Source organism: Lepidochelys olivacea (assembly GCF_965140295.1).
Source record: "Lepidochelys olivacea isolate rLepOli2 genome assembly, chromosome: 12".
Lineage (NCBI taxonomy): Eukaryota > Metazoa > Chordata > Testudines > Cheloniidae > Lepidochelys > Lepidochelys olivacea.
This window is the reverse complement of record NC_140422.1, coordinates 37,000,934-37,021,684: the sequence shown is the minus strand read 5'-3', so window position 1 is coordinate 37,021,684 and position 20,751 is coordinate 37,000,934. Positions and strand designations below refer to the sequence as shown.

General features: G+C 51.1%; 1 protein-coding gene across 1 annotated transcript in view; it reads left to right on the top strand.

Moving 5' to 3' along the window:
- Nucleotides 1-931: 931 nt before the first annotated feature.
- Nucleotides 932-20,751, top strand: part of LOC311528907 (meckelin-like) — a gene marked incomplete at its 5' end in the record, with an annotated part of 30,290 nt that continues 10,470 nt past the window's right edge. Inside the window, 16 exon segments of the mRNA XM_084644402.1 lie at nucleotides 932-1,040; nucleotides 1,639-1,703; nucleotides 2,808-2,873; nucleotides 4,431-4,531; nucleotides 4,648-4,720; nucleotides 5,158-5,235; nucleotides 6,891-6,905; nucleotides 6,907-6,957; nucleotides 7,628-7,769; nucleotides 12,549-12,666; nucleotides 13,828-13,985; nucleotides 15,703-15,758; nucleotides 16,317-16,415; nucleotides 17,644-17,742; nucleotides 18,622-18,720; nucleotides 19,411-19,513. Coding sequence (XP_084500528.1) covers nucleotides 932-1,040; nucleotides 1,639-1,703; nucleotides 2,808-2,873; nucleotides 4,431-4,531; nucleotides 4,648-4,720; nucleotides 5,158-5,235; nucleotides 6,891-6,905; nucleotides 6,907-6,957; nucleotides 7,628-7,769; nucleotides 12,549-12,666; nucleotides 13,828-13,985; nucleotides 15,703-15,758; nucleotides 16,317-16,415; nucleotides 17,644-17,742; nucleotides 18,622-18,720; nucleotides 19,411-19,513 — 1,432 coding nt within the window.

Here is a 20,751-nt window from a genome sequence, read left to right as displayed (position 1 = left end):
CAAAGAAGAACAAAAGTAAGTCTCCAGGAGAGAAGTACAGTGTGTGTGTCCCACCTCTGTAACAAGCTGCTGCAGCTGAGAGAACAAACTGGCTGCTGTCTCTGCAGACTGGCAGACGTCTTAAAGAGGCAACCGTCCCATTCTCAAGCTGAATAACCCATATTCTTCTCATCCCCAACTTCCTCTGACATCCCCTACTAGCTCTAATAGTCATATTCCAGCAGCCTCCAACATTCCTTCCTATAGAGAGGAATCATAAACATAAACCCCCTAGCTGTGAAGTAACTGAATGGTTAAAGCCAGAGAACAGACTGTTTAGAGCGGAGATATTCTTCTCCTCTACTTTACAAGCAAATGCAAGATTCTAAGGAAGGGGCAAGGCAGATACAGATTTTACATTTGCCTTTTTACTAAACCCATTTCCTGTAAAATAAATAAATTAAATAAAAAAAAACCCCACCCCACCCTGTTAAGATCCTTACAATAGCAGTCTGCTGCTGCATTGTTGGTCTGTCCCAGGCACCTAGTGCCAGGGGGTCGTGTTGGTTGCGTGCCTGTTTAACTGTGCAAGTTGCACTGCCCCTGTTTGCTTCCCTGCCCAGCCCGAAGATCCGATTGTCCTTGAGTTGGTCGTTCCAGCTCTCAGCCTCCCGTCCCCAAGCCTGCACTCACAGAAGAGGGAAGTCTCCGCCGTGTTCTCAGTTACCCCAGGTACATGCTGAATGAAGCAGTTTTTCTGTTGTGTAACACCAGTGGCCAGTGCTGGTAACCACGGATGCTGTTATCTACACATACAGCCAGCAAGAGGCGAAGGGCTTTGGAAGGAAGCTCGGCAGACGTCTGCTGGAGCTCAGAAAAAATGTCTCGCTTTTTAGCGGGCTACTGTTTGCTCTCTGCCTGGCTGCTTTACCCTCTTTGCTGCTCTGCCCAAATGGAGAGCAGCACCACTCCACCAGGGAACTGTGGCCCCAGCCAGTTCCTTGACACAGAGGCGTTTCAGTGCAGCCCGTGTGGGGAGCACCTGGTGAAAAGCCCTGCAGGTGAGTGGGAGCTGGCTATGCCAAATGCTTGAAAACTGATTGATTTAAGGGTGGCCCTGAGCCAAACACCCCAGAACTTGGGAGCTGAATTTTGCAGCTGGCCCACAGCTCTGTAATGGGCCAAACCAAAACTCCAGCTCTGACCTGTCGGAGTGGGGAGGGTGTTTTGAAACCTAGATCCAAATGTAGTGACTTGCTTTAAAAAGCACCTGCCCAGTGGAAAGCCTGTCTGCGTCCCTGGCTATGCGTTTCTGCCACGTGTTAGTGCAAGAGCTTCAATCGCAGAGGAAATGAAGCCAGCCCAACCCAGTGCTCCTTAGTCTCTTCTGGCTAATGCTGGTCAGTCTGCATTGACTCTGCCAGCTGGAGGCTGCATGCTGGAGCGGAGTGAAGTCATTAGCAGAGTTCCCCACAGCTCCAGTGACTCACCAGACTTGCTCTGGGCCCGTGTGGCCTACCACAGTGAAGACCTGAGCAGGGTCAGGCTCCAATTTTGGATGCGTTCGAGAACTTTGGGTGCTCCCAGAGCTGATCGCGCGGTAACTTGGCAACCCCAGCTCCCGCCTTCCGCAGCTGCTGACGCTCCTCTGTCTTCCAGGCCTGCGATGCGTCCGTGCTGACGGCCGGACCGTGAGGGGCCAGGCGTCGGCGTGCGGTGCTTGTGTAGGTGCAAATCGGGATTCTAACCGGCCCTTCTCCCTGTCTCGGCATGCCTGCGCGGCAGTCAGAGAGGTGCAGTACATGTAGACGCCATACCGGAGCTAACTTGGCTCTAGCTAGCTCCAGTAACAATCGCAATGACGCCCCGGCAGCCCGGGTAGGTACTCCACTGGCTACCCTCTGCTGCTGCATCTCCGCTGCTGTTATTCGATCTAGCTAGACCAGAGGTGGGGTGGCCCGCGGCACCCTCCTGCCCGGCCCTTGAGCTCCCGGCGGGGGAGGCTCGCCCCTGGCCCCTCCCTGCTGTCCCCCAGCCCTGCAGCCTCAGTTTGCTGGGCCGCCAGCGCTCTGGGTGGCGGGGGTGCAAGGTCCAGCCGGGCGGCGCAGCTGCCAGTCCTGGTGCTCTGAGCGGCCTGGTAAGGGGGCGAGGAGCGGGGGGACGGGTTGGATAAGGCGCAGGGGGTCCCAGGGGGCAGTCGGGGCAGGGGGCAGTTGAATGGGGTGGAGGTTTCGGGGGGGAAACGGGGGGGGTTGGATAGGTGTGGGAGTCCCGGGGGGCCTGTCAGGGGGTGGGGGTGCAGTCAGGGGACAAGGAGCAGGCGGGGTTGGGTAGGGGGTGGGGTATCGGGGAGCTGGTCAGGGGTACGGATAGGGGTCAGGGGTATGGGGGGGTTGGATAGGTATGGGAAACCCGGGGGCCCTGTCAGGGGGTTGGGGTGTGGATAGGGGTCGGGTCAGTCAGGGGACAGGGAGCAGGGGGGATTGGATAGGGGATGGGGTCCCAGGGGGGCAGTTAGGGGTGGGGGGGTCCTGGGAGGGGGCAATCAGGGGACAAGGAGCAGGGGGGCTTGGATAGGTCAGGGGTTCTGAGGGGGGCAGTTGGGGCGGGAGCCAGGCTGTTTGCGGAGGCACAGACTTTCCTACGCGGTCCCCCATACAGTTTTGGAACCCCGATATGGCCCTCAGGCCAAAAAGTTTGCCCACCCCTGAGCTAGACCAAAGCTAGCTTGTGCATGTTACCGACATGTCACAGCTCTGACTGCCAGGTAGACAGACCCTCAGTGTTACCAAGAACCTTCTGCAGCCAGAACATCCTCTTCCATGCAGAGTTCCCGGCAGCCCACCTCACTCAGGGAGGCCACCTTCCTTGATGGCAGTTTTCTGGCTTGTAATGTAAGTAATGTTGCTGCTACCCTCTTCGGCTGTTTCCTCTCCCTTTCATAGAATCATAGAATATCAGGGTTGGAAGGGACTTCAGGAGATCATCCAGTCCAACCCCCTGCTCAAATCCCCAACTAAATCATCCCAGCCAGGGCTTTGTCAAGCCTGACCTTAAAAACTTCTAAGGAAGAAGATTCCACCACCTCCCTAGGTAACGCATTCCAGTGATTCATCACCCTCCTAGTGAAAAAGTTTTTCCTAATATCCAACCTAAACCTACCCCGCTGCAACTTGAGACCATTACTCCTCGTTCTGTCATCTGCTACCACTGAGAACAGTCTAGAGCCATCCTCTTTGGAACCCCCCTTTCAGGTAGTTGAAAGCAGCTATCAAATCCCCTCATTCTTCTCTTCTGCAGACTAAACAATCCCAGTTCCCTCAGCCTCTCCTCATAAGTCATGTGTTCCAGTCCCCGAATCATTTTTGTTGCCCTCCGCTGGACTCTTTCCAATTTTTCCACATCCTGCTTGTAGTGTGGGGCCCAAAACTGGACACAGTACTCCAGATGAGGCCTCACCAATGTCGAATAGAGGGGAACGATCACGTCCCTCTATCTGCTGGCAATGCCCCACTTATACATCCCAAAATGCCATTGGCCTTCTTGGCAACAAGGGCACACTGTTGACTCATATCCAGCTTCTCGTCCCCTGTAATCCCTAGGTCCTTTTCTACAGAACTGCTGCCTAGCCATTCGGTCCCCAGCCTGTAGCGGTGCATGGGATTCTTCCGTCCTAAGTGCAGGACTCTGCCCTTGTCCTTGTTGAACCTCATCAGATTTCTTTTGGCCCAAATTTTTAAAGATGGGCACTACATTAGCCTTTTTCCAGTCGTCCAGGACCTCCCCCGATGGCCATGAGTTTTCAAAGATAATGGCCAATGGCTCTGCAATCACATCCTTTAGAGAGGAAGGATGGTCTACTGGTTAGGGAGCTAGCGTGGGACTCAGAAGACCTGGGCTTTAGTTCCCTGTTTTGCCACAGACTTTCTGTGTGACTTTGGGCAAATCACTTAGTTGCTCTGTGCCTCATTTTGCCCCCTGTAAAATGGGAATATCAGCCCTGCCCCACAGTGTGTTAGGAGGGTAAATGTTGTGAGGCACTCAGATACTCCAGTGCAGGGCTGTATAAGCTCCTGAGATAGTGTTTGTAGCTAGGGTTCTTTGTCCAAGCGCGCTCTTTTGCATGTAGGAAGTCTGTGCACAGAGGGGACAGGCTGGGATTGAAGGGATCCAAGATGGAGGTGCTCAGACGGGCAGGTGCACTCTGCTTTCTCCCACGGAGAGTTTTTTTGGTCTGTCTTTCTTTGAGCATATTGGAAAACATAATCCCAACTATACATTTAAAATGATGGGGTCTAAATGAGCTGTTACCACTCACGAAAGAGATCTTGGAGTCATTGTGGATAGTTCTCTGAAAACGTCCACTCAGTGTGCCCGCACTAGGGATTGTATTGCGATAACTCACACGTCGTTCTCTTGCTACGACCCTGCCTTATTTGCACTCTCCCTAGAACTCTTGCAACCTGACTGCCTGCGAGCTCCTAACCAACATGGTTGTTCTGAACACCTTCTCCTTGGAAACCCGGGCCTACGACCTGTATGCAAAGGCTGAGTGAGTCCCACTGTGCCTGCAGAACTGGGTGACAAGCTGTTACTGATTATCACTGTTCATCTCTATCTATCGATCTTTCTTTCTAATGGACAAATAGGATTTGATTTTCTTTTCAGAAGCCAGAACCTTCCGAAGCTATTTTATAGCAAGACAGGGCTGCCTCCACTTTCCTTTGGAAAGAACTCCAAGGTAAATCACGGCTGATGCACAGACAGACACATACAGAGCTATGTGTATGAATTAAAAGATGAGAAATAATACATATGTTCTTTATTAATTAACCCCAGTCCCATTCCTGCCCTCTCTCAGAACCTGCCTGTCTTCACTTTCAACCTCAACTGCTGTGGTTGGGGTATTGTACCCTTTCCTGGTCTTGTTTGGTGTCCACACAGGGTCCTGGACAGCTCAAGTTGCCTCTCTTTGTAGGAGACTCTGCTCCTCTAAACTTATCTTACTGAACTGGGAGCTCAGAACAGGCTCCTTGTTAAACCTTCCCTTAGCTAAAACAAAGGGTGCTCTAAATGAAATCTGCTTGCACTTGGGCATGGAAAAACCTTAGACTTGCCAAGCTCTTCTGCAAAGTTTTGTACTTGATGATTGTACTTTGTCTTCCCTACCCTGACCAGATCAATTTTAAGCTTGTAAAGTACGATGCCCAAGGAAACTTCTTAGGCTGGGAGGACGTGACAGGTGGCACTTTGCAGGTGAGTTAATTTTGTTTTCTCCTTGCTGTGATGTGTAACCAGTGCTGGGATTCAGTTGCTAGAACTAGGGGCTGAAATTTAGTCTGATCCACCAACATTATCGGAACTGTGGCCCCCTTTTGAACCACTGGGTCTCCGCAACCATGTAATAATTCCTACATGATATCTTGCTCGCCACCTTAATTCAAATTGGCTGGGGCATGAGCATGGACACAGTGAGAGCAAGGTGGCTGAAGAATCATAAACAAAAGGGGATAATAAAAATCAGCATATCAAGTTGTGGGGAGGTGTTCCAGGGTTATCCCAAGGGCTAGTGTTAGAGGTCTTCTTATTCAACAGCTTCATTAAAGACCCGGAAGGGGGGGTTACCAGCACAATGATGAAAACTGCAGGTCAAATTAAATTAGGAGGAGCTACAATCAGGACAGAGATGTAAAAAGGGGCCTGGAGAGGTTAGGAGCATGGTACAGATATTTAATGGGAGGGACAAACCCAGAAAGCAGGGGTGACAGTGGGCAGTAAATTAGACAGGAATTCCCTATGGGATAGGGGCGAGGGCCAGCAGAGCTTTAGGGGGCTGCATGGGCAGAGGCTGCACACCACAGACCGGACGGGGAATGGGCTGTCTTCATACAGCCCTGTGGAGATAATTACCAGTTACTGATGATAAATTGGAGAAGCAACAAAAATAATCCAGGAGCTGGAAAGTCTAACTGCTGAGTGCAGATCACAAGTACAAAGTACGTCCAGCCTGGCGAAGGGACATGTAAGTGCAAACGTGTGAAGGGTGTCACACTAAAGGGGGGTTAGTTAGGCTGGGACAGTGGAATTTAACTAGAAGAGAATTGAAGTTGCACTAGAGAGGAAGGATAGTCGGGTGGGTGGGGCATTAACCTAGGACTTGGGAGACCTGGGTTCAGGTCTCTCTGTCATAGACTGCCGGTGCGATCTTCTCTCTGTCTCAGTTCCCCACCTGTGAAATGGGGAATTGCAGCCCTGCCCTGCCTCCCAAGGAGGAGTGGTGGGGATAAATTCAGTGAAAGGATTGTGAGATGCCTGGGTACTACAGGAATCGGAGCTCTGTAAGATAGCTATCTAAGGGGTAATGGGCTGAAAGTGGGAGCTGACTATCTGAGAGCAGTCCTTGTGGCAGTCTCACAAGGGAAATGGTGGAAGTGCCGTTGCCTGGGACCTTTAAACCTACGATGGGATAAAGCAGTAGACAATTGACAGCAGGGAACAATCCTGCATTGGCCGGAAGATGTGGGGAAGGCTCCAGCTCTAACTGATACAGCTGTTTGATCACTCTACATACCACCTCTTAACGTTCCTGGGACCACGTTGGGTGTCCGCACCAAGTGGATAATAGAGGCCAGAGCGAGGGGAGAAAGTGAACCCCCAACTGAAACGTGTGTCACATACCCACCTTCCCCTCTTTCTGCTTCTGGGAGGCTCCATCCCCACCACTGATCACCCTATGGCATGCAGGATCTGGCTCAGGGTGTAGTCTGAGGCTGTCTCCTCAGCCTACTGACAGCACTGGTCTCATAGCAATGGCCCCAGGAGCGCAGAGGTGTCCCAGGAAGCAGGGTTGGGAATCTCTGGTGCACGTCACCACTGCCTGGTCTCAGTGCCTTTCCTTGTCCCTCTGCTAGCTCTGTGCAGACCTGTGAGAGTGCACTCGATGCTGCCTACTCCTTTGGGACATCCTACGAACAGTCTGTAAGTTACATTTGCGTCTTCCTGCCATCCCCGCCCTGCCTCCCGTGTTCTGAACTAGCACTAAATGAGGGGCTAGGCTGGTTGTCTGCAGCAATAATTGCATGGAGGCGTTGCAGTGAAACTCCATGATAAGTCACTGGGTTCCCAGATCCAGAGCTAGTGATTTATTTTCCTCCCTTGCGCCCAAGACTCTTCTGCCCCCTGGGGTTAATGAATTTTGAAATAATGCTCAATCTTTTCATGGTCTTTACAGTCAGATACTGCTGTTTAATACGTCTGTGTCTGTATGCCAGCACTGGGGATCTGGGAATCTAGTCTCTGCCCTGACACAGATGTCCTCTGGGTCCTTGGGCGAGTGGCTTATCTGTCTAGCTTTGACATTCCCTGTGTCCCAGGAATCCCCAGGCTGGGAATGAGTCTCATCAAGCCGAACTGCATAGGAGAGGAGAATTTTTCTCTGAGGGCCAGACTTTCAATCGAGACCAGAGCGTAATCTAAGGGGCTGAATAGCCCCCAAATCCCAGGCAGTAAATGTTAGTGGAAATCGCAGGGTCTTTTTCTGCTTAAAAACGGAACAAGTCTCTGCGGTGCAGATAAAGCTGCATCTGGGCAAAGGAAGGCTAATTACACAGCATCTTTGTTATAGCATTGTCATGGTTTTATTTTACAGTGCACTGTACAGGTGTCCAACCTGCTGAGACGAGTCCCTGAGCCCGTCTTTTACGAGATGTTCCTGCAGTTCTCCAGTGACAAGGGGAACTGGCTGTGGCCGGTCCCTGTAGCGAATCCCCAGCTGCAGCTGAATAGCCCGGGTGAGATTCTCTATTGGCGAGAGTGTTGGTTTCCCTGTCTTGATTTTCTTTTGCTTCTCAGCTTTGAACATTTCTCTGTGACTCCTAATATTTCTGTTTAGCTGGGAAGGATCCACTGCTACTCCCAACCACAGCGAGGAGCGGTGCTGGAGCTCATTAGCCGAATACCTGTTCTGCCAAGAGCTCAGGCAGGACTAATGAATCCTTGTAAGGCAATGGGCCTAGCTCAGACTGCCTGGTTTGCTTTGACATTTACGCTCCACGGGCCCGCTCTTAATGAGCAGGGATCCAGCAAATCTGCAGGAAAAAGACTGAACAGGTGTCGTTTTGCATTATAAAGCACCAGAGAGTGTGCAGCCAATCATGGCGGTCTGTTAGCTGGCCATCTAAAGGCCTCCGTAGTTCAGACAGGTGGTGTGGTGTAGTGGTTCATGCATGGGACTCTGAGTCAGCAGATCTAATCGTGGCACTGCCCTGATTCCCTGTGGCTTTGGGCAAGTCACTTAGGCCAAAATGCTCAAAAGCAGCCTCTAATTCTGGGTATCTCCAGTTTTGGGCACCCAACTCGAGACGCCTAGAACCCTGTCTTTTCACTCAAGATGAGAGGAGCTGTTGCTGCTTAACACCTAATTGTCTCAAGATGGGCACCTGAAAGTCACTGATGACCATGTTGGTCTTTTTCCCATTTCTTAGATGAGCAAACAGAGATGGGGGGGCCAAGGTCATTTCCCCACAAGGCTGAATTTGTCAGTGTTTGCAAAGCATCATTTAAAAAAAAAACCCTTTGCATGTAAAAGACGATGGTGGAAACCCCCCGCTGGGTGCTCAGCAATTGAATGCTCAGTTCAGGTGATCATCTGCCCATAGGCCTTTGGTGCTACTTGCTGCATGGCTCCTGTGATGAAAAGACATTGTCCTGTGTCCTTATTGTAACCTGCAGGGTACAAAGTGCGTTGGTAGAGCCAGGGAACAGAATGTAACAGCCAGTGTTCAGTGTGTGATCTGTATTTTACTGGCTAACCACAGGACCCAGCCTTCCCAAACTCAGGGATATTTAGTCACCCATAACGCCAATATTAGCCCCAAGGCTTTGGTGCCCACACCTCCCATTCCTGATTCTGGCTGGGCAACTAACCTTGCACCATGGTAGCTGCATAGAGGTAACTGTGATTATTAGTGAACAGATCACGGAAGGGACACAGTGGTAATGCTGGTATGGAGCTGGGAGGAGTGGGGGCAGTTAATCACAGATTTGGCATGAGGATAGTACAAAGGTCTCCTGGATGCGGAGAGGAGAGAGACTCTCTATTGCCGTGATTCAGCAAAGCCCTCAAGCACAGGATTAAATTCACTGAGCTAAAAGAAAAGGAGTACCTGTGGCACCTTAGAGACTAACCAATTTATTTGAGCATAAGCTTTCGTGAGCATAAGCTTTCGTGTAGCTCACGAAAGCTTATGCTCAAATAAATTGGTTAGTCTCTAAGGTGCCACAAGTCCTCCTTTTCTTCTTGCGAATACAGACTAACACGGCTGTTACTCTGAAACCGTTCGTTGAGCTGTTTTCTATACTACAGAGTTAGGTTGACCTAACTCTGTAAGCCAGTGGTCCCTACACTTTTCATGGTTGCGCCCACCCTTACCCTTGTCCATACCGCCCCCTTCCCCCGAGCCGGGGCTAAGAGCTGGGGGCGGGAGGCAGACAGGGCTAAGTGGGCTGAGGCAGGGGCCTGGAATGGAGCCATGGCCGGGGGCTGGGGCTGGTGCCTGGAGCAGAGCCGTGGCCAGAGCAGAGCTGCGGGCAAGGCTGGGTGGTGCTCCCTCCCCGCCCCATGTGGAGGCTGGCCCAGGCCCCACCATATCCCCCCCAAATGTTCCTAGGGGGGCGCGCCCCACTGTTTAAGGATCTCTGCTGTAAGCATCTACACTAAAATATTGATCCCTATCTAACTTGTCTGCTACACCGACTTAAGCGCTATGCCTCTTGCGGAGGTGGAGTTAAGTCAACATAGTTAGGTCGATGCAAATAGTCATTAGCCATGTGATGAAATGTTCCCTGTTTTCACTGACCATGCTGATGGCAAGTTAATTCTGGGCTGCTTCCACCACATGGCCAAGTCTCGTGCAGCTGATCCATCGTACCCGTTCCCCTGTTCAAGCTCTTTTGCTCTGGCATCCCCATAGGCTTGTGTCTGGCCCAAGCGCACAGGCTATTGGCCCTCGCTTTTGTGCCTTGGCCTGGTGACCTTACATTTCATTCTCATGCACAGATGACGTCACGTTGGTTGTTGTGTGGATTATTCCCTGTCAGATCCTATTTCTTTGTGTAATGAGTGATTGAGAGGCAGCAGTATGTTCCAGCCCATTAGCCTTTAGTGTTTTTAAAACGGAGTCATGAATCTTAAGACCTTTATCTGCTTGAAATAGACGTAGGAAAGACTTTTTAGACCCACTTTGTGCCCCTGGAATTTGAAACTGGCCTCCATTGTCTGGAAGATCGTCTCCTGCTGGCTAGGACTTTGGCTGTAAAACTGATGCTGCTCAGTGAAAAAGGCCATCCCTGTGTAATTAGTGAAACTTTTCTCTATTCAAATTGAAAACCTTTAAAATGCAATTTATTCTCACAAAAATGTGTGTCCAATTGGGTGCCTAATTTGCATGCACAATTACCATATGCCAATAGCTAGCTGGCCATTTGAACCAATACACAGGTTGCTTATGCAATCCTTGTACTGCCTGCTCCGATCACACCTGATTCTCAAACATTAGGTCCATGCTGGTGTGTTTAGGATTTATCTTCTCAATTTGATCATTTTTTCCAATCGCTATTTTGCAAACAGGAATCTTTTGTGAAGTGATTTTCCTGGAGACGCTGTAGTTTAGTGCCTCAGACAGAGGACTGAGCATGGGTGGAGGATAGCAAAGGCAGGGGAAGGCGGTGCCTCCCCAAACAGCCTGGCGTAGCCCTGCCCACGCTCCACCACAAAGCCCACTCCTGTCTAATTCCAGTTCCCTTCCCGCTATTCTGTGGCCGAGAGGCTGGGGCCAATGTGCGCAAGGCCCAGGGCTGGGTGTGCGGGGGCTTGGGCCGCTCTAGCTGCGCTACCCGCCTGCCCGGCACTCTGGGGCCGTGCAGGGGGGCCAGCGGTTGTGTGGGGGACTGCGCTCTGGGTGAGGGGGGCAGAAGGGAAGGGGTGGGCCTCGGGCAGAGGGGGAGGTGTCGAGGGCTAGCCTCCCCCGGTGGCACGTTCACCCGCCGCCCATGGAACTGAGAGTCAAAAGACCTAGTTTGTAATCCTGGTTCTGATACTGACTTGGTTGGTCCAATGAAAGGTATTACCTCACCCATCTTGTCTCTCTACTATCATGGAACCGACACAGTTACACCTACACTGCAGACTGACTTGTGGGGACTTGCCCAAGTCCCTTGGGTCTGGATTTTCAGACCCATCGTTGTGCACAAATGGGGGAATACTTATCATCAGTTCCAGTCTTTTGAGTCACTTGCATGCACAATTAGCATATTTGCTCTTGCAGATTTTGGTAAATGTGCACACAATTTAGGCACACAAATGTGTGTGCATTTTTTATTCTGTTTTTGTGCCTGGAGGAGTCTGAAACTCTTGCCCTTAATACCTCTGAAGCACAGACTGCCCATCTGTAAATGGGGGATGATGCTATGTATACCTGCCTTCTAGTGAGGCTATCTGGCATAGTTATAACAACATTTGGAAGGGGCTAAGTGAGTGCAAAGTAACATTAAGGCCAGCTAGTGATAGGGGTGGGGGATCCTACTCTTTGCTCAAGCAAATGCAATGCATTTTGGGTTCCACTTGTCAAAATGGTGGGGTTTGTTTGGTTTGGTTTTGCAAATGCAGAAATTCTCACACCACATGTGACCTTTTGTGCTGAAGTTTGTGAACATGAAAACAGACACATTTCATTTTAAAAAACAATGTTATATATTGTCCACCTCTTATATCTGGTAAGGAACCTAAGTTGGTTACCAGCTTCCTCACTAGATTTATGTTGGTTTGGATTTGTCCTTATGAAGTTCTGCAAAAAGAACCAAAGCAAATTCAGTCCTGCAAACTCTTAAGCATGTTTAGAATTTTACTCCAGAGAGTCTACATTGACTCCTATGGGATTGCTCTAGGGGCTATGCAGGCATGCAAAGTGCCTGAAGAATGAGCCTGAAAGCCACAGATCAGGAAAACTAATTCCATGTTGGAGGGAGAGAGAATTTATTGCTATCAAAAAGCAGGACATTGTGCCATTCTCATTTCAGTCTGAGGGCTAGACTGGAATTCTGCTGCTACTGGGACTCAGGAGACATGCATTCTATTCCTGGCTCTGGTGCTGGCCTCCTGGGTGACCTTGGGGAAGTCTCTTCTCTTCTCTGTGCCTCAATTTCCCCATCTGTAAAATGGGGGTAATGACACTGACCTCCTTTGTAAAGCACTTTGACATCGACTGATGAAAAGCCCTAGCTGAGAGCTAGGTAGTCTTATTACCAGTGAACAGGCTGATGGGCGGGATGTGATAGGGCTGGTTATAAGGGTGTGTAAGTTGTCTTGGAGCAGATGTGTGTTCTCATCCCTGGTTCTTCATATGTGGGGTGTGCAGCTAGCTGGCATTTATGGTGTCTCTGCAAATAGGTAGCTCAGTGCTCATTACATTTGCAGCCCTTCTCTGAGATTGCATTTTGGTTGAATGCCCTGGCTACCAGAAATGGTGCGTCTGTGTATGCAGCTAACCCTTCTCTCTGCATGTTTCTTTCAGCTTCCCTGAGGTCTCAGAGGCTAAGAAGATTCTTTCTAGTTGATGGGCTCTCGGGCAGGCAAGGGAACCTATCCATTCAACCAGCATCTGTCACGTTGGCAGCAGAGCTGCTCCTAAGGTAAAGGGCATGGGCAGGCCACTGGGACAGTCACCGGCTCAGCCTCTTTGACGGCCATCGATTTTTGTTCCCCCACATTTGTCACAAAGAAGGGATGTTACAGGAGTTTCTCCAGGAAAATTAGGTGCAGCGTGGCTGGCTCTGTAGGAGGGCGAGCCCCGGAGCACACAGAATTGAAAGACTGATCGTGGTAGGTGGTTCAATAACCTTTCTTCTCTGGCATCAGGAAGAGATTGAACCCTGCAGTGTGTCAGGATCCCGCGGGTTAAAATATAAGGACTGGCCCTTTAATTAGAATGCTGGGACTTGTAGCTCCACCCCCTAGGGGGGAGTCCACAGCCAGTGGGCAGAGAGAGAGACACAGCTAGGTGGAGCCAGAGAGCCCCGAGGTAAGGGGCGAGGACCTGCCCTACCATATATGACCCACTTGCTAGGTAATGACCAATAAAAGCATCTTTGTGGAATGTGTGTCCAGGCCTTGGTCTGCTCCCATGCAATGTGATTAGTGCCCCCAGCCAAGCAGTGAGTGAGATCCAGCAGACAGTAGGCTCCTAGGACACAGTCCCAGCATGCTCTGTGGCAGTCTCAGCAAGCTTTGCTTCTACCTAACCTGGGGATTTTGCACAGCCCCATGCCTGGTGCCCACAAGCTGCCAGACCAGCTACCTGCATTTTGAACCCACACAGGGCTAGCAACCCTGGCGTTAATGTAGTGCCCAGGAGTGCTGGCAGAACACAGCTGAGCTATTTGTATGGGTAACCTCATCGCCTATACAGACAGCTCTGCAGCACCGCCCGCCGACCGCCCCATCGGCGAGACCAAAGCCTGGGTTCCCAGACAGCCTGGTTTGCCCAGAGGAGATGGTGTTTATAACCAGCCATCCCCTCTCTAGCGTATTCCTTGCCACTTACAGCTAGCACCTCCTTTATCACCTTCCCCAAGGAGATCATGATCTATACGTCTCCCCTCGTGCTGAGACTCGCCATCTTCTGTGCAAAAAGAATTCTAATCTCCCCATCCTGCTCTGCACAATTAACTCAACTCCCTCCACTCATTTCCTACAGAGGTTTCATTAAAATTCATTGTTCGTCTCTCCAATTATTTGCTCTGTCCCCCAGATAACCCCTCTCTGTTTTTTCCCTCTTACGCTGGCTTGTGCAGTGTTGACTTGCCAACCAGTAGCCCAGGAGACCAGTCTGCTTTCCTGTTGACAGTGAAGTATGCGAAGCAAGATAGCACTGCAACAGCGCAGGCAAGTTTGTGGCACCCCAGGATTCCCTTGGCAGGAGGGGGAGAGAGGGAGAGAAATAATGTGAAATGAAGCAGCTGAAACAACAAGACCTGGTTGACTTTCCTTTGAGTTCCCCAGCACTTGGCAGCTGTTGTTTCAGCAGGTGATAATTAGAGCCGCGAATGAGCTCGGATGTTGTCCGGGTTGAGACTGAGTTCAATTGTGCCTCCTCTCCCTGAGCCCACACTTTGCCAGCCAGGTAGGAAATGTAACAAACTCACCCTCTGTGCCATGTGGGAGGCTGGCGGCTGGGGCTGTGTGCAGTTGTGCATTAAGAGGCTAAGACCGATGGTGGCTCTGGGGCCGGCGTGGGAGACCTGCGCTGAAGCTGTTCAGACGGGGGGAATCTCCTGCGTGTTCCTGGACCTGGTCGGACGGGTTTGGGGCGGTGCATGAGTGGGTCACCGGCCACTCATGGGCTTCCCACGTGCCAGTCTCTGAGGCAGCACTGGCATCCTTTTTGGAAGAGGTTGCTCATTTCTTTGAGCCAGAGAAAGATGCCTGCCCTGCGAGCTCAGCTGCTCCCATAGGGCCGAGTTCTCCGCCCTGCCTTAATCGGGCCTGTCTCTTTGCGCCCACACTCATTAGCAGTGCAGTTTAGGTCACTCGGACATCTAAGTGCCTCATTCATGGGACAGCTTAGCTATTATTACTTGCTGTATGCTCCTGCCAGTGCTGTGTGACAAATCCCACAGATGGGGCACCCATCACCATAGCATTGAATCATCAGCTGGTGACATTAGTGGGCCTGGAACCCCTGTAACAACCTGGGATGGGGCGGAGGGAACTTATGGTCTGACCCTGCCAGAGGAACAAACACCTGGCAACCACCCAACTGATTCCATCTTCTGGGGCATGCACATTTCACTGTGCCCATCAGCTTTCTCAAAGGCTGCATGCATCTGCCCTGGCAACTGTCAGCACCATGGTCTAGTGGGTAGAGCACTGGACTGGGAGTCAGGAGACCTGCCTTCTATTTCTGGCTCTACCAGTGATCTTGGGTGACTCACTTCTCTCTCTATCTCTATTCCCCCTCCAACCCTTGGTCCGTCTTGTCCAGCTACCCTGTAAGCTCCCTGGGGCAGGGCCAGTCTCTCCCTAGGGGTTGCACAGTGCCTGGTACGCCAATCTCTGTCGGAGGCTCTAGGCACTACCATAAACACACACAATAAATAATTCGCCGGCGGGCAGCTCCCCAAGCAGTAGCCAATGCAATATTGGGGGCAGGGCAGAAGCGGACTCTGAAATGTTTACCACACTGATGTCTCTTGTTCTGAGCAGATGCTGCCAACATGGTGGTAAAAGCCTCTGTGTCCTGCCTACACTATGCTTCCGCTGCTATCACTAGGGTGAATTATGGGTAATGTTTTTGCCACTGTAGACAAGGTCTTTGTGAGCAATGGTGGCAGCCTGTTTCCACCAGGACTTTGCCAGGCAAGTTCATTGTCTGGTTAGACAAACGTATTGAGATTTCCGGGTCTGGACCATCCGTGATGCTCACCATTGTTGTTAAAGCCCATACGGGTCATGATTTCCAAAGTCACTAGTGACTTTTGGGGTGTGCAACCTTAAACACAGCTGATTTTCCGAGGACAGGTGCGCAGCGATTTCTGAAAATTGCACCATTGAGGCCCCCTCAAAATCATACGTCACTTTTGGAAATCCCGGCCAGCGCTGTCAATTCAAGCTCTAGTCCTACGCTGCCTTCCTGCTGCCTCCCTTGCTCACTTTCTTTCCCTTCCAAGTATCGTTTGCAGTGTCATATACATACAGTCCTGGAACGTCTCAGCGAGACACAGATGTGAGTAATAACCATTTGCACACGCTGCACTCTGGGCCACAGGTCACCCAGATGCGGGAAACTGCCTGGAGGAGTCAGCCAGGCTGTTCTGGGGCATGAAGGGAATGATGGATGTGGAAAGCCTTGGGGAGCTGCATGTGTTCAGCCTTCAAGAAATAAAAAAGAAGGCTGCCATGACACCCAGTCAGGACACCAAAGGAGGTCCCGTGGGGATCTGGGTTGGACTCCATGATAAGCAACGAGGGAAAGCCAGAGACCTGAAAACGCAGTAGTAAGAGGAGCTTTTAGCCTCCAGAACATCATATGGAACGGTGACTCACATGTGCACAGGACTCATGTATGCTAATGAGTGAATGCAGGTTGGATTTGTAACCACCTAGTCACCCTGTTTACAAATGTATAGATTTTAAGGCCAGAACAGGGACCGTTCTACCATGTGGCCTGACTGCCTGAGGAGTGGGTGTTCAGCCTAAGCAAGTGAAGATGTGATTCTATCCCTCCAATGGATTGCCTTCTCCTCTGAATTCTGGAAAGAATGACAACTTCTTTCTCTGACAGATAGCACTTGCCATCCTGGGCTCTCTGGCAGCCTTGTACGCCTTGCTGAAGACCAGCAGTTGGGTGCGGAGGTCTAGACTTCAGAATATAAGCTTTACAGTAAGGAATAGATCATAAATGTTGGATATGTGCCTGTACACTGCATATTGCTGCCTTCTGAACATTGCCAGAATGTGATGATACCCCAACTCTGAGACTGCAAATATACTTGAGTGTTTCCCCAATTCCCAACTGGCCTATTGTAAATTCCTTATCTCATGGTCTTCCTCCGTCCTTACTTGCTAGATTTTATGAGGTCTAAAATGCTTCAGCCCAACTGGTATGTCATTAGGAAGCAGGATCACACCCATGTCCTTGGTCAACTCCACCAGCTTTCTATCCAGGTCTGAATCCAGTTCAAAGTAGCCTCTACTTTCTGACTCCTTCCCTGCTCCACTGATTTTGTTCTATCCAGACTCCGTGAGCTCAGGTACATCTATTATGTTTCCCCTGCTCCCACTGTGTACATCCATTCCTGGTCTGCTCCACACTCTGTTTCCATGCACCTCTCTGGGGTTTGGAGGGGTTACCCTTTCCTGTGGTTCCCCCCTCTCCTCTGAATCAATCTCTTTAAACCTCACCTCGAGCTGCTCTTTACTCTGGGATTAAAGGACAGTGCGTACGGACACAAAGGCAGGGCTAAGAGCTCCATACACAAAGTTGTGGGTACAATAGAAACCTGGGGATTAGAACGCTGGGTTCTACTCCTGGTTCTAACCAGTCCCTGCCTCATTTTTGCCCTCTGTAAAATGGGAATAATAACACCAGCCCCAAATAGAGTCAGAGGTTTCAGTCATTAGTGTCTATAAAGTGTCTGAGATCCTCGGATGGAAAGCACTAGAGAGAGGGGAAATTCCTCCCTATTACTCTGGGACAGAGGCACCTGCATTAACTCTCCACATGGCCATTATACAGCTGCATTAGCGTTGCTGATCCAGCAGCTTCTGAGATGATGTCATTAAGCCAGCTGAAAGCTGCTCTGCTATTGATTAGGAGTTTCAGATACACAGTGCGGGAATTGCTTGATCTAACACACATTTCCTACTGGAGGGAGTGATTGCTGCATTTAGGACCACACTCATCCCTGGCAAAAACAGGTGCAGCTCCTGCTAACATCCATGCTGGAATTGGCCCATGGTCTGTAAAGCTCTTTGAGATCCTTCTGGATGTAAAAAGGATTCCAAGTTCCAGCAGTTGACCCCAAGACAAAGGTCAAGGGCCAAGCCAACACACATAACAAAGGTTTTTCTCCTCCCAATATTTGTCCATTTCCTTTTTCCTTCCCCAGATTTTAGTCAAGTTCTTTGCCTTCTTTGCTGGGGCCCTGGCCAACACCTTCTTCGTGGTCGCCCTGGGGATGGGAATTTATTGGCTCATTGTTTTCAAGGTGAGTTGCTGTGTTTCTTTGTGCATTTTGCCTGGTTCTTTCCTGAGTCCCTAGCTCAGCGGTTCTCAAACTGTGGGTCAGGACCCCAAAGTGGGTTGCGAGCCCATTTTAATGGGGTCGCCAGGGCTGACTTAGACTTGCTGGGGCCCAGGCCAAAGCCAAAGCTTGAGTCCCACCACCCAGGGCCCATGTCCAACCACCTGGGGCTCAGCTTTGGCCTCCCAACCCGGGGTAGTGGGGCTCGGGTGAGCTCAGGCTTTGGTCCCCCCTCCTTGGGTCATGTAGTAATTTTTGTTATCAGAAAAGGGTCACGCTGCATTGAAGTTTGAGAACCCCTGCCCTAGCTACTCGGCCTCTTGGCTTAGTTCTGGGGCTCACTGTGATCTGGCTGGCTTGGTGCTTGATAGATTTGGTATCAAGTCACACAGCCCACGAAAGCTTATGCTCAAATAAATTTGTTAGTCTCTAAGGTGCCACAAGTACTCCTGTTTTTTTTTTTTGTTTTTTTTTTAAATCTTCAGAGTCTGAATTTTTTATATGCCTGCCTTCAGGGACATGGAGAGTCTGTGCCAAAGCACAGGATCAAGCCCAGCCAGATTGCTGCAGGTTGAAGCAGGCTCGGAATAAAGAGACGATGGAACATCTCATTCCTCCAGGGAGATCAACTGGACTGTGGAAAGGTTCCCTGCAGCAAGTGATGGAAGCCCAGTTGCTTGGGATATTAAAAATCTGATAGACAAAGCACTGGGGAATCTACACAGTGGGCTAGAGCAGCAGTTCTCTGCCCATGGGTGGAGTGTGACCCCAGATTTTCCTTGATCTGCAAGAAATGACAAAATTTTTTCTCCTTCTGTCTAAATTCATTTAATCCATCCACAGGGTCAGCAGTGTTCAGCGGTTGAGGTTATGGTGCCCCCGGCAGGCAGTCAAATAGAAACCAACTTTATTATCTACTTGTCCTGCGCTTTTGTGTTAAAGGTAAGCAGGAGAGCGTGTGGAGAGAGGGCAGAACTGGCTGCTGCGGGGCAGGGGTCGGCCTGGGAGGGTGGGACAGCGTGTCTCAAAAGTTTCAAAACCCGCCTAAGAGTAGGTCAGAAGCCAAAATACTGGGGAAATGCCGTTTTCTTTGCAGTTCCAGCCTGTCTGAAGCCCACAGTCCTGGAAACAGCCTCTTCTCAGGAGATCTCATAGGTTCTCATAGCTTATCTGTAAGTTAGCTGTGGCCTTTGGCTTGGGATTCTGGGCAGCTCCTGGGGTCCCTTTGCTAAAGCCAGGGCCAGCTCAGACAGGCTGTTGGCCCTGCAGCCACGGAGCTTCGCAGCTGGTTGAAGTTCTGGTGCTCCCGGTGGCTTGCGTTTTGGTGTATGGGTCAGCGTATGCGGAGCTCCATCCCCACACACCCTCCCACAGCATTGTAGTAGTTACCTGCCTAATCTGAGCTGCCTGCACCTCTCTCTGCCCCAGGGATTGCTTCTCCTTCATGAGCAGTTTGCAGTTTGGGGCAGGTGGGAGGAGGTCTGGGCTTTTGCAGCCCCCCCCCCCCCCCCAAAGAAATCGCTTCACAGAGGGTCCCCAGGTTTGGCTGAACCGGCCCTGGCTAGAGTGAGACTGCGATGCTGACTGGCTGTGTGGTAATGAGCTAAACCTTTCTGGTTGCTCTCATTTCAGGCTGTGGACTTGCTTCATCTCCTGATCACCCAGCTAACAGTCTCCATCTTCCTGATAGCCTGGGAAAAGCCAAAGGAGAAACCAGCATTTAAAGCACCGGCAGGTCAATTCAACCTTTCACTCTCTGTGCCCTCTGTGTTTATAAACCACCCTGTCATAGAGCAGCCCTGACTGGAGCTACCTCCTGCAGCACGCCACGGCATGAATTAGGGCTGCCAATTTTCTGACCAAACGAAACCGAATGCCCTTGCCCCGCCCCGTCTCCCAGGCCCTGCCCCTTTCACTCCATCCCCCCCTCCCTCTGTCGTTCGCTCTCCCCCACCCTCACTCACTCGCTCATTTTCACTGGGCTGGAGAGGGTCCCTTTTCGACCAGGTGTTCGGTTGAAAACCTGCCTCCGTTTCTCTCCTACTGAGTCCCCGGAAATAGTCCATACAGTCTTTCTTTGTGCAAATGGCCCTTGTGGGGTTAATTATGATAGAAAAAAGCCCCAGGCACATAAGAAGTCCCAACACCATAATAACCCAGGCAATACACCAACTACAGCCCCCGGCGCCTGGGCTCCACCCGGCGTCCCTGGCGCCCCTCGCTCGCCCCGGCTCTGAGAGCTGGCAGTCATCGCTATCCTTCTCTGCCGCCTTCAGCCTTCTCTGGCCTTGGCTCTCCGGCTCAGGATGGACAGCTGGCTAGCCCCTCCACTGGCTTCCTGATCATTCCTCCTCCTTTCAGAGGGGGCCTGCAGAGAGCTCCTGGCAGCTTTCCCCAGAGACCCCCTGCAGTCCCCGACCTTTCCTCGCTGATTCTCATCAGGACTTCCCCTCTCTGATTCCCCTGCTCCTTTATAAGCCCCCCCCCAGGTGCTGCCCCACCCTCTTAACTGACCAAATTGGGAGCATCTGTTCTGGCACGAGCTGGCACAGGGACCAGCCACCCTGATGCGCGCACACAGAGGGCCAGCCCTGCACATGTGCCCTTTCCACTTCTCTCTTGAGGATTCAGTGCTGAAGGATATTATCAAACATCAGTGTTGCAGAAATATCAATGGAATGCTCATTGGCTCCCCTTCACTTAGCAAGCAGGGGAGGGCAACGTGGTCGACTGAGACTGGGGGGAGAGGGGTCAGGGCTCCTGGGTTCGATTCCTGACTGGGTGGGTGACTAACTGTGCCGCCTCAGTGAAGTCACTCAGGGTGCGTCTACATTGCAGTCAGAGGTATGGCTTTGATTTAAATAGCTCCAAAAACAATAGCAGTGAAGTTGCGCCATCACAGCCTGGCAGCACGGGCTGTCCAAGCCGGCCTGGAACAATGGCTCCATGTCTAGTTGGCAGCCGGTATCAAGC